Below are 14,362 nucleotides of genomic sequence, written 5' to 3' on the forward strand. Positions count from 1 at the left end.
TCCAGTTCTGGGCCCCTCAGTTCAAGAAGGACAGGGAACTGCTAGAGAGAGTCCAGCGCAGAGCCACAAAGATGATTAAGGGAGTGGAACATCTCCCTTATGAGGAGAGGCTGAGGGAGCTGGGTCTCTTTAGCTTAGAGAAGAGGAGACTGAGGGGTGACCTCATTAATGTTTACAAATATGTAAAGGGCAAGTGTCATGAGGATGGAGCCAGGCTCTTCTCAGTGACATCCCTTGACAGGACAAGGGGCAATGGGTGCAAGCTGGAACACAGGAGGTTCCACATAAATATGAGGAAAAACTTCTTTACGGTGAGGGTGACCGAACACAACAGGCTGCCCAGAGAGGTTGTGGAGTCTCCTTCTCTGGAGACATTCAAAACCCGCCTGGATGCGTTCCTGTGTGATATGATCTAGGCAATCCTGCTCTGACAGGGGGATTGGACTAGATGATCTTTCGAGGTCCCTTCCAATCCCTAACATTCTGTGATTCTGTGATTCTGTGAAAGCAAAGATCGGTGAAGCTCTTTCTTGCACAGGCAGATGTCTTTAAAAGGGCAAGTCCTGCTAATTAAGACATCTGACTCTATAAATGACAGGGCTCTAGGACTCTTAAGACACTTTAACCATCCACCTGATGGATTATTTTCCAGTGCTAAGAGCTATAACTTTCTCTCTTATTTCTCGCTGCATACGTTATATTGTATTGTCTTCAGATATCACTTTTGACATGCAGACATTGAAGACCATGTCCATTCATCCATGTCTTTTGGATATATGCTTTAATATTTTCAGATATCACATTGAATGTTTTGAATAGAAAATATTAACAGGTAGTGAAATAAAGATAGAGGATAAGTGGTCACAAAAGGATCAGCCTAATTCTGATAACTCCCTGGAAGCAAAAGGATTTTATCATTGCATTTAAATATGGTCATATTAGCTAGAGGAGCCTGATTGCTAGAAAACTTTTTTTCTAATTTTTTATAAATGCAAAATGACTTCATGTGCTTCTGAAGAAGGAAGAAAGAAAGCTATTAAAGTACCAAAAAAAAAAACAGGTCTTGCCATTATTATAATCATGGTGAATTTGTAGAAGCACTGGGCACCAATTCAACCTCAAGACTTGTGTGATGGGTAAATCAGACTTAAAGTTAGGGGAATGTCTTCAATCCTTTCTTCCTTATTTAGAATACTGTGACCACAGCTACAGCTTTTGGTAGTGCTAGCCTTTACCTGACTGTGAAAGGTTTATAAGAGAAATAGAACATAGGCATATTTTGAGAGAATCTCTTTATTCTTACTTTTGGAATAAAATTAGTAGAATTAATTTTACAGAGAAAGTATGTCATCAGGTCATATGATCACTGTCTTTCTCTTGTAGGATTTAATTTTTCCATTATATTTTCTTCTCAGGAAAACCACTGAGAATCTCTCCATAGAGCTTAATAATATATTTGATTCACAATGAAATAGGATTTATGGAATTCCAGCTTTCTATCTGTATTTTCCTCTTTCCTGTACTTTTGTGCTAAGTGACCCTTTCCGATATAATGCATTGGGATACAAATTCCTGAACAAAATGATAAAGTCAGTTTTCAAATGTTGATGTTCTTCCCCTCTTTTTGTGTGGAAGCAAGCAATTTTTCCTTATAATTAATATTTTTTTTTTGTGAAAAAAAGGCTTCCACTAAAAAATACCTTAGAATGGTAGTTAAAAAGAATTCATTCTAAATCTCTCTTATTTTCTTGGTTTTCCTTTGTCATCAGTTTAAAAATGCTGTATACTATTTATTTTAAAGCAGTGTTTTTTTGGGGGGGGAGTGATCAGGAATATTGCTGTCTTTTTCTTTTTAGCAACCTAATTAATTTCTGTATTTTATCCTTGGTTAGTAGACAAATCTATATTCTGCAATGCTAAATAATTTTCAAGTAATCAAATGTTATTTTTTACTCTTAATGAATATAACACTCAAGCATTGTATTATTGCCTATTATAATTTTGTCCACTGTCTGAATTAGTATGTTGCTAACACAGAATCTTTTCCCCCCAATATTTTATAATCTTTTTGGAGTAACATTGGATCTGTGAAGCCTAAACGAAAACTACTTCATTTTTTACACTGCCAAGTTTAACTTTGATGCATTTAGCCATGCACTCATGTTGTCATGAGTTGTATGTTGTGTTCAGTTTAGGACATTCCTTTGTCCTCAAACTCCAGGACTGCGATACAATAGGCATATTCTATATACATATATTAGAATTTTTCTGTTATGTTTTGCTATGTGAGACGTGCAATAGTTACCAAAGATTTATTTTTCTACTTATCTAATTCCATTTGCATAAAAATCACCACTAATTTGATTAGGTCATTTTATGACCTCATGTGATGAGCCAGTTTTAGAGATTTTGTTTTTAAGAGCTCAAGAGCGTAACAGAAGTCAGCAATATGAAGTACCTGTAATTTGAGATATGTGTATCAATACAGACTATATCACTTTGCTGTATTTCATGCAGCATTTCTTTATTAAACAAGTAGATGCTTGTATTTTTGCCATTTTACAGTATTGTGACATTTAAGAAAATGAGCGTTTGATGGATTTTATATTTCACGTTACAAGTGGCATTTGGAAACTTCTGGAAACACTGTTGATGATTAAAGGTGTGCATTATTTAGGTCATATCATTTAAAATTGACCGTAGGCTGCAGGTGAGAAATCTTGAGCTGGCCATAAAATTCCAGCAGGAAACGCAGGATGAAAAGGCATCTTCTATAATTCTTGTAAAATGACCATCGTTGTAATTGGCCCTGATCATGTGCTGAACTTTTTCATGACCAATAATCCCTTCTTCAAATTGATTAGCAGTGTTCTGAAAATGGTATATTCAGTAAATGTCTGCATGTGTGTTACAGCAACAGACAGTACTGCTAGCGTTGCAGGGAAGTAGCCAGTGCTTGCTTGGGTTTAAGAGCAGCAGAATCCCAGCTGAGAAGCAGCTCTCTGTCTCCAAAATGCCCATGAATCCATCCACATGTGCAGCACTGTGAGCTAGGGCTTGGAGCAGAATAGACCCCATGCTGTGCAGTCCTTATGAAAGACAGGTTTTGATTGATGTTTCTGCCTTGTAACATCTAAATTGTGTAGTTGATGTATTCTGACATCAGTTTCTCAACTACGCGGTGCAACATTAGACCTCAGTGCTACACAAGATGATCTGATTGTTCGTCGGTCTCATCTAGTGCAATAACAAACGCACATAACTCAGAAATCAATTCTCTATAAAACTGGGGGGGAAAAAGATCATATTTTACAGATGTATACTGACATCTGTTGCAAAGGGTTTCAAAGAACTCATAGATTATGCAGACACTTCTATTGTGTCACTGTCACACAGGCATAACTATTGGAAATGGCATCCTGCCAGCGTTTATCATGAACTGATTACGGAGGGGAAACATTGCTTTAGCATATTCTCTCAGGAAGAGAAACATAAGCTCTTTATAGTCTGTGGAGAGCAATGATTTCTCATTTATAAAGTTCTCATTTGGAAATAATTGGAATAGTACTCAATGCATCTCCTTTGAAAGGTTAAGGTACCTTACACAGATGTGAACTTCTGATTCTTGGGGAATCAGAGTCTTTCCAGATGCAAAGATTGTCTTACCATTTCGTCCTCCCTGCCTGCCTGTATCTGAAGTCACCAACTCCATATCTTGCTGCAGTGAAAATAATTGATATGAAAACAAACTTTATGTGAATAAATAAACAAAATCCTAGCTCTGTGTTTGCATAAAGACACTAATGATGGTAATGCCAGGTAGAACAATATAAGTCATGCAGGTAGAGTTCCTAGACTGAATTATTGAATTATTAGCATTATTAAAATGTGAACATAATAAAGCAGCTTGCTGAGTTACAGCTACTATGACCACCAGGGCAGGTAGTGCAGGTCTTGATTGTGAACATGTAAATGAGCTCAGCTTTAACTATCATGATGCTGAAATGTATATTTAATAAATATAATAAATTTCTAAGAAAAAAATAATTGAGAAGATATATGTAACAGTATATGGTGTACGGGTACTAGGTAGTGCTACTTCGTGGTTTCTGTCCTAAAACCTTCCCAGTAGTTTAACCCCTAGTGATAAATAAGAGTCAAAAGATTTTCTTTGTATTTAGAGCTGAAAATGTACACTCATGCCATATAGTGACTAGAAGTGTATGCTGACTATGTAAATAAGGACCACTGAGAGTAACTTTTAAATGTGGACATACTAAATTTACTCTTTGAATAGCTGGAGGACAAGTAGTTTACTATTAGTAAACATACATGTATTTTTCATTATGTTTGTAGTGCTAAAGTGAAATATTTATCAGATTTTTCTTTTTAATATCAACATAGATAAAATTATACTGTCATCCTATTTAATATTTCATTCAGATCCCTGCATGGATTAAAATACTGCTGAAGTTCACAGACCCAGCATGCTACCGTTTCATTATACATTCTACAAATGAATAAGGATGTAGGCTTACCGTCAAGAACCGAGTTCACTTAAGTTGAGGAGGCGAAGCAAGTCTCAGATGTTAGCACACCAACAGAAAGAAATAAAACTCCCAAATTAGGTAACCATTAAGATGTATATCGATGCAAATAAAGTATAGGAAATTTTAAATTCACTCTTAAAATGCCCCATATTTTGTTGTAGTATTTAATTTCAGTCAATGGCATTGCAACTAGTTGGGTCTATGATAATGAGTTCTTACACTGTGCAATCTAGAACAATAAAACACTTTTGAATTACACTTAGCATACAGGAAAATGTCTGCTTCTTGAGTGCTGTAGCACACAGGGATACTACAGTGTCACATAAAAATAACTTTGCCAGCAAGAGTTTTTAGATGGGCTACTAAAGTGGTCTTAGTCAGGAATTAAATATATATGTCCATTACCTGCACTAGCTTTGCAATGGATAATAAACCTGAACTGGTAACCAGAGATAAGAAACAGCTGTTCTTAGCTTCTGGGCTTCTGCCAAAAATGAAATTATTATTCTCTTAGCATAGCTGTAAGAAGTACCACGTATTTTGTCGACTCAAATTTATGCAAGGCTGGAATCATCCAGGAAAGCAAAAGTGTATTATAGACAGCTTCACAGCAATTTCTTGAAGTAACACTAAATCCAATTATGCAGAACATCACTGAATTGTTTGTTATTCCTAAAGCACTTAGTTCTCATGAAAGTAAAGTATTTATTCCTGTTCTAATGTATTGAGAACATTATCATATGTAAGATTCTGCGATAATAAGTTATGACTGCAAAGCTCTTACCCAGATTAATTCAGAAGCAAAAGAAATACACCTTCCAAAAAACATGCAGCAATCCATTCTGTCCTTTACGTATTTAATTAAAAACAAATCTTAAAGTGGAAGAACTGTGGCTTGATGGTATTCCTGTTGGGAATATTAATGATTGTTTGGGAGAGAAATATGTAAGAAAGTCAATTTTTAGTTAGTACTGAAGGGCATTTTATTATCAAAAATTTTAACTTAGTAGAATCCTAATCGAATTAGTCCTCAGATAATACCAATTGCCATGAGTAAGAAACTTTACCCCTGGCACTGAGTAGGAATTTTAAAACTATTTGATGGATCACATATTAACACACAGGTTAGTATTACTGAATAAAAACATACAAAGAAACCACCAAGCGACTGATAGCGTAAAATGCAACTGTATTTGTATTTGAAAATGCACACATTTCTGTGCCTCTGTATATGTGGGTCATGATACAGACTTCAATGGCAGCGCAGTGTGCTGTTTTTCCAAGGGATCTAACACTGTAATTCAAATTCTGTGTTTCTTGCACACTTTTAGAGTTACACATTTTCATGGTTCATACCTTTGAAATTTATTTTCACCTTTCTTTTTTAAAGAATGCAAAACTGTGTAAGTGTAAGTAATCAGAAAACAATATGCTCAGCTTAGCTACAGATGGTTATTTGGGGGTTGAAGACAACAGCAAGACCTACAGAGATGCTGTGGTAGGCTTCCTTGGCCACCGGCAACCTAAAACAGGATTATCATACTCATATTTATTCCAAACATATTCCTTCTTTTCCCTAGCTTCTCAGTGTCGCCTAAAACGTATGTGGAAACCCATTGCCCCACTCCCCAGCCTGCACCCTCTTCCTGGTTGCTTTTCATTCTTCTTCTTAGACCATCTAGAATGGCTCCAGCTTCCTCCACTCCTGCTGTCTGATTTATCTCCCCTCTGTGGGATCCCTAGTCTCCTTCCTTCCCTTCTTCACATGTGCATGCAACTCTACCAAAATAGCAAGACTTCCCTCTACAGCCATTTTTATAAGCACATTTCATCTCTTTGCTCCAACTCTGGTTGTCCGCACTCCAGTACATCGGTGAAAGAGGGGGGTATATTTTATTATGCAGACTGACCTCTGTGAATCTGGTTAACAATTCTGGTACAAAATATACAAAATGTGTATATTGTTCATTTTTATTTGATGTATTGTGATTCGTTGACTTTGTTAAAGTACCTGTAGCTTAGGAGTGGCATTTTTAAAGTATCTGTTTTGAATATAGATACTCAATGGTCAAGCAGCTAATTACTAGTTGAGCCTAGTAACAATTCTTTTCCTTCATGAACAGCAGGGGTCACCAAAAAGAAGGGTCAGACTGGCTGAAGCAAACAGGCTTTTTTTTTTTTTTCCACTAGATCACTTCTCATAAAAAAAAATCACTATGTTAAAAATCCTTGGTTCTACTGATTTTAACAGATAACAAACTCTTAATAAAAAAAATATCTTTATGATTTTGGCCTAAACTATAAGATATCTCTGCCTTTAATAAAACCTCTAATAAAAAATTATTTATGATTCTTTTGCCTACAACAAGTTTTACATGAAACTTTGTTACAAAATATTTTCATTATATGTAAGTTGATATCAACATTTAACACTGTAATTGCCAAGAGTAAGTAATATAATTTCTTCTCTATTTCTTGTGATCACATTGTCATTTTCTCCATTATTTGCTGTTATTGGAAGCCAATAAAACACAATTAGTGATGTGGAGAAATAAAAACAAAATCGTTCTGCATTTAGAACATGTCAACAAGAGAATAAACAAAATGCTTAAATCATCTCTCAGTGTAGCTACACTCAACATAAAATGTAAATAAGTGAGTAATTCTGCTCCTGTAAGAACGGAAAGAGCTGAGAAAATAAATTGAAGAAAAGCCAGTCAAAGACATTAACAGGTGGAACCCTATGAAAGAACATGCCAGAAAGATAGGTTTCTTGCACTGCTTCATATCTATTCTGTAAGCTTAGTAGTCAAGGAGGTTTTTTTGTATGTGTCTTTGCAGCTGAATGAGTTCAATTTCTCTCAGATTAGGGCAGGAATTTCAGGACAGCAGGTTAATCCTTCCTGCCTTCACAGGCAACTGAGCAAATAGACCTGTATCAGCATGGTCGAGTGTAAAGTTGTAATTCTAGAGATTAATGTTGTCTTTCCTGTTTGCTTTTAACTTGACCTCCATGTTTCTCTTCTAGGTATGTTTGTATGTGTGAATGTATGTGTGCAGTTATTTATTTATTTGTTTGTTTGTTGTTAACAGCTTCTGTCCAAGGCCCCTGGGAGAGGGCAATCTCACCAAACAAAGTGCCGTATTATATCAAGTGAGTATAAATAGTAATTCATTCTATATATTTACATTTGTCATTTATGAGGATTGGTAATTTTCTTAGACTATTGTCAACTGCTCCTATGGTGTCTAAACAGGAAGAACAAAAAGGAGTGAAGTGTCCACTAAATTTCACAGAAGTGTGCTATTTAAAAACAGAGTAGGATGCTCTGATTTGTAACTTGTTTGGTTTCATGCTACTGGAAATCACCTGCAAACTAAGTAAAGCTTTGGGGTATCTGGATTATAGTTTAATTTGCACCATTGTCCACTGAAGAGGATTTATGGCAGGTTTTGCAAAACCAAAAAAAAAAAACAATCCAAATTACAGTTGTGAATGTGATACACTTTTTTTAACCTAGCAATGTACATACTTTATACTATTAATTCCTTTAGGGAGAGTACTTGGTAAAGTCTGTAGCTGAGGAATGACAAGGGACAAATTAGTCCCTATGGACTGTTCTTTTAGAGTTTAGTTCCCAAATTAAGCTAGTTTGCTTTAAGAGATGTGTATCCATAACAAATGAGAGGAAAATTGTAAAAATCAACAATTTGGAGACACTTGCTTCTAGTGTCCTAAACAGAACCACTACACAGCAAATGAGAAGTTTTAATACATTTTTCCTTCTCTTTTTAGTTCTTTATTATCTGCAATATGTACCTTGAACTATTTATACATACCTTCTGAAGGGAACAGATGATGCAATACCTGCAATAAACACTAGTGCAAGTAACTGAAACGAGTGTTGTTTAATACACACATTCACATGGTTTGTCCTTATATTCCCAAAACAATTTGCAAACTCAACTAGTGTAACTGAAGCCATCTGGTTGCAGATGGCTCTGGCAGTGGCACTTCAATTGTAACTTTCATAACAAGGTGAACTGCTACAGCAGCTTCAGAATAAGCATTTGAGTTACACATGAAGAAAAATGTCTGTGGTGCAATACAGAGGTACAGTTATACCTGGCTAAGCTGGTTTACCATTGCATTAAATTTGTAATTTTTCTGTTTGCATTTGGCTATGAAACAGTCACAAGGAAGCTCTAAAGCTCTGTCAAGGAGGAGAGGGAAATCTACAGGGGACAAATGCAAGTTGAGGCTCTGGCACAACAGAGCCAGTATATGGCACTACTATGAAGGAAAAGATCCCTCTTTTCTCTTTTCTGTTGTATGACTTGCCTTTATGGGGAAAGATGCCTCAGCAATTCTTAATGTAGGCACAAGATGTGTTTCATGCTGTGCTTCCCACCTCTCTCTGTGCTACTCACATCCAACAGGCACGGGTAACTGTTGACTCTTTGTGCTACAATGGTCAGTGGTGCTCTTGCTTGTTCGTTACTGGTTTTTGATGTCAGCTTTCTATTTCATCTTCTCTTCTAGGTCATTTACAAATTCAAAGGAACAAGTTTGTTTATTTATTTCATTCACTTTGGAAAATATCTTCATAGCCATAAAGAGTTGTAGCATTACTAGTTTAATTAAAATTTAAATTCAGCCACATATTTTTATAGAAAAACTTGCTGTCCTTGAGATATAAAACAAACCAGTCAAGTTTTAATGAGTCTTAGTGAGCTGTTACATCTAGTCCCTTCTCCAGCTGTCCTCAGTCATTTTTCTTCTCATTCATTCTCATCACTCTGATTTCATATTTACACTCAACTAAATTGTCTGTTTTCTGTACCATTTTGGCTTTTAAACTTAGCATATTCTTTCTTTATTCTTTGACCTATTACTTTTCTATCAATTGTTAATGTTTTGAAAGAGCTTCCATGAAGACTGAGCAGCTATAGATAGCATTCTCTTAATGTTTACATAGTTTTCTTTCTGTCACCAATATAGAATATTGGTGCTTGACTCCTTTGTTAACCAGATTTGCTACACGTTTGTTTTTCATTTTATCTGTTTTTCCCTTGATGCTTAACTGTTTTATCTCATCATTTTCACATTTGCAATGACATAGCATTTGATAAATCTGTAAATCAGGTGGTACTTAGCGCTAAATCTTCAGCAGCGATGTTTACTTACTGCTAGGTATCTTCAAGCCTTGTGACTTTCCTGGTTAAAATTTCATTTTTATACAGTTGATTAGTCTGTAGCAACTAGTTGCCTCTAAAGCTGTCACTTCAATAATTCCTTTTTGAGATTATTCATGCCAGTATTATTTTTTTCAAATTATATTTGTGTAGGCATTATTACTATGGAAAATATAATTATTGACAGTGTACAGCCTGTTTCAGCTATTCCCAGTCACTGCCATTTTGTAGTTTCTTGGCCTATTGTCAGCCTCATGAAAATTACAGTGTAATGGCCTTGCACCAGCTGCTGCATGCTGGTGGATTTCCTTCCACCTTTTTATGTGTTTCCATCCTTATGGAGATGACAAGCTAGGCCAACAATTCAGCCTCACCTCTCTCTTCCCCAGCGACCTGAGAAATCAAATTTTTGTGTTCCAGGACAGCAAAAGTATCTTGGCTTCCCAAGCAGCAAGTGAACATTCCTGCCTGGGTACTTAACGCTTGTCAGCGCACAAAGTGCTATTGAGTTAAACTCTCCCTTTTGCCTCTGAATTAAAACATGTAAAATAGCTTGAAAACACATTTTATCTGGCCCTTTTCTTTTTGATCTTTTTTTCTCCGTCGATATATTACTTATGTCTAGTACAGGATTTAAAGGTTTTATTAGATTAAAAGAGGGGAATATAAAAAAAAAGTTTTCAGTTTAATCAGTCCTGTTCTTTGAAGGCCTTGATCCTGCTCTTATTGGAGTGCAACCCAGAAAATGGGAAGGCAGAAGCAGGCACAGGCATGTCTGTACTCTTTAATAATGTTTTAGATATTCATTAAAATTTTAAAAATTAAGTTTTTAGGAGACAAAACAGGCAATTACAAATCTGAAAAGCAAATGAAAAAAAATGCACAGCACAAAGACTACTGAATACACATCAAAAGATAAAAAAAAGTCTTAAATTCTAAAAAAGACAGATAATGAAGCTAGGGAGGCTGCAGATTTTAACGTCGTAATTCAGGTTAGATCACATCTTAGCAGAGCTCACCCCATGATGAAAGGGATCTCACATGTGCATGCGTACACACGCACATTCTTATCTTCCCATCAATCAGATAGACGAGCTGCTCCAAAGCAGTGATAGATAACAAAATCAAATGCCTACTTTGGATTTTGCAACACCAGAAGAAGCATTCAGTCATGCTGCACAGCCCAATTCCTCTTCAGTGTCCAGCCTCCTGGGGCATGAGGGGACATAAGCAGCTATATTCTGAATCATGTTTGCATCTCTCTTGTGTATGGCTTATCCTGTGCTCAGCAAATGTGTCCATTACACAGTGCTAGGAGATCTCTGATGCCTTGGAGTAAGGAGGAAGAGCTGGATTGAAGTCTGCAACATACTTTCTCTCTAAAAAAAAAATTCAGTAGACCTGCCATCATGATGTGTTGAAATTTAGTAGTTGTGACTTCTATATTTGTACTAATCTTTGACATTATTCTTCCTCTGTAAAACTGACTTGCCAGTTAATAATGTCTGTCTTCTTACTCTCTTGCTGTGCCCATTCTTTTGAAGGATTTAAAATGCCTCTGCAAAATACAGCAGCCTTTCATCTCGGTACTTCCCACAAAGGAAGCCTTCCAAGTTATTTCCCAGCCAAGCTTATTTTCTTATACAGATTATAGTAGTTCACTGAACTTTGTCCTGCTGAGGACAAAGCTGGATTCTCAGGAACGTGGATTTGACTCCTTGAGAAGATCCATATGAGCCTATCCATATAAATTAGCTATGCAGTGAGCTAACTGTGAGGACTATGTATCTTCACTTTCTTACTCTCTTCTACATTGTAGTTACCTATGAGAGTATTTGAATTGCATTAAATGTATCAGCTTGTGACATACACTTTTGTTAGTTTTAGGTTCTTCAGTCTTTCCGTACTTCACACTGGAAATCTAGCGGGCCAGTTTCTATAAACATACTTTGTTGTCTTAATTTTTTAATTTTTTAATCTCCCTTTTAATTGTTGTTTAACCATGCAGAATTTCAACACAGAAAAGGCTAAGAGCCCCGAGTTTTCATTGTAAAAGCAAACAGATTGAAGTCGTGATTCTTTTACTTTTGTTCAACTTAAAGACAGGATAAATGAATCTATCTGAATTAAATTCCACTAAGATAAAGTAAAGCAAAGAGTTGCTGTTCTGGTAAAATCACTTGGGTTAACTGTTTCCTCTGCAGAATGTAGATAACTATGAGACACAAAACCAAGTAGGAAATATCTGTCTGATGGAACAGAGAGAGACATGGAGAACCGTAAATAAATAATTTATTATGATGTATATGTAGTGAGTGATGCTGTGAGCAAGCTATGAAAACCATGTGTATAGCTGACATTTAATATATCTACCAAGTACTAAAAAGGTATTATTTTGGCTTCTTAAAAGCACAGCTGTTATGATCTTTTCCTGTCTTTCAGTTCTGAACTCTCCATACCAAAACTGAAACTATTGTGAAGGAAAGAAAAATTATAATACTTCTCAGTCTGCCTTTACATGATGTAAATTATCATGCTGTCTAACATAAAAGTCTAAATTAAATGTCTGATATTTCTTAGAGGTTTGTCCAAGTGCAGAGTTTTTCTTTATCATTTGTAGGGCTGTGAAGCCTTGGTTCCAAAACTTGTCATAAAAATTTAAACTCAGAGTGTAAATAAATGAGAAATCTTGAGCCTTTAACTACCTTTAAAATGAAAGCGGAGGTTATAAACAGATGTGTTCCCGCTGACTGAGAAAGAGAACTCCGGGAAGATACAGTGGGTCTGCTCTTCGTTACCATCTGTCAGCAGGGAGTTACTGCCCTCACATGCAAAGTAACTGAAGGGGATTTAATGTGTTTTGAAATGCATTATAAGTACTCAGCAGCAATTTTATCATATCCTAGCTGGTGCAGAGACTGAGGACAGGGCTGTAGCCTCTTTTTAGGGGCAGTAACTGATGGAAACCATGTGCTTTCCCACCATAACAGTGTGTAATGCAGCACCTGCTGTGGAGGGCAGAGAGTAGCTTCCTTGGGCACTTACACGACACTTAAAGAACTTGGTCCTCATGATATGACAGTGCTCATATTTAAGTGAATAGTACATTTCTTAAGCTTTGTTGTCAAATTCATTCAGTACAAATTTTCACGAAGCATGTATAGTCTTAAGCATTACAGGGAGGTTAAATAGTGCAGGGACAATTTTCATGCAGGTTAAATCTTAAAATGTGTTATGCAGGTAATGTTGTTTGCTCAGTTTGGTAATGAGCTGGGTAAGAGAATTTTAGATGTAATCTGACTTTCCTATTTTCCTAATTAAAAGGAATGTAGCAACATTTTAAATCCATTGAATCCAGCTACTCATTGTTTTCCAGCTCTGGGGCTAGGAGGGTAATAAATGAACTATTTTTATAGGCAGTAATGTGAAAAGTAAACTTCTGATACTGTAAAAGGAGTTCATATCTTTATAGAGTAATAGAATACAATTACATAACCTTAATTTTTTTACTTTTATTGTAGCTGAAATTTTATATTTATTGTAAGCTGAATGTGATATTTGCTTGAATTTTACTTTTTACTTCATTTCTATTTGCTCCACTTTACTTCAGTTGTTAAACATAGCTTGACTGTTACACATCATCAAGAATAAAAAAATTAACATAGACAATATGATTTTTATGAAAATGAGTGACATATATACAATACAGTCCTATTTTATAGAGTATTTTCCAGATCTTCCATAAAAAAGTAGATTTTACAGCTTCTCCTGATAGCTAAAATTTATTGCCGTATACTTCAAGTCCATGTTTTAAACATTGTGTGCTTAATGAGCAGGATTCAAAAATAGGAATTATGTTTGATTTCCACTGGAACGCTTTGAACTTGAAAAGATTAGACATATTAAGGGAAAAAATAGGGAGATTTGCCTGTCAGACTTTTTTTAAAGATCAATTACATACTTAATTTAGATGACAGACAAAGAGAAGAGGGCTTCTGACAACTGTCCAATGAAATCTTCAAGGAAATGGGGAACAATATCTCAGATTTTTTAAATATTCTTGTTATACCAAGAAGTCTCACAATTCCTTTGTTTCCTCTGAAGACTGACAGCTTCTCCAAAACAGCACTTGCCACATACATTGTCTGCATTGCCCTTGGTTCAGTGTCTTTTCTGATGCAGCTAGCTCCACAAATAAGCAGACCAACTATTTCCCCATTCCACATGGGAAAAGTTTCATCCATATAATAAAAGAGTCAGCATTAAATCGATCCCTCTTCACCTCCTATGCTTTTTTTACCTTCTTTGATCTTATCAGTCTAGTATAAGGGAGGACTATAATTAACATTGACACATTTTAAGATATGTTTCAATACCAGTGAAAACAGTAGTGAATACGGACACATACGACCTGTATCATCAGCTCTATTTGCTATGGATGCACAGACTTTGGTAGGCTGTGTAATGCTCCAGTATTGGCATCTACAGCAATGCAACAATTGAGGGAAGACTGAGAATGCAATAATCGGACATATCAGCAGGGCTGCTTCTGTTTCTCTAAGTGGCCTGTCTGTCAGGACAAGGTCAGATTTTTTCCCCAGTTGACTTTTTTTTCC

The 14,362-nt window shown here is 35.9% G+C and overlaps 1 protein-coding gene across 1 annotated transcript in view; it reads left to right on the forward strand.

Moving 5' to 3' along the window:
- Positions 1-14,362, forward strand: part of DMD (dystrophin) — a 1,374,504-nt gene that overhangs the window by 1,238,028 nt on the left and 122,114 nt on the right. The window contains 1 exon segment of the mRNA XM_068422827.1: positions 7,644-7,704. Within this exon segment, the coding sequence (XP_068278928.1) occupies positions 7,644-7,704 (61 nt within the window).

The sequence above is a fragment of the Nyctibius grandis genome, chromosome 2 (assembly GCF_013368605.1).
Source record: "Nyctibius grandis isolate bNycGra1 chromosome 2, bNycGra1.pri, whole genome shotgun sequence".
In the NCBI taxonomy this organism is placed as follows: domain Eukaryota; kingdom Metazoa; phylum Chordata; class Aves; order Nyctibiiformes; family Nyctibiidae; genus Nyctibius; species Nyctibius grandis.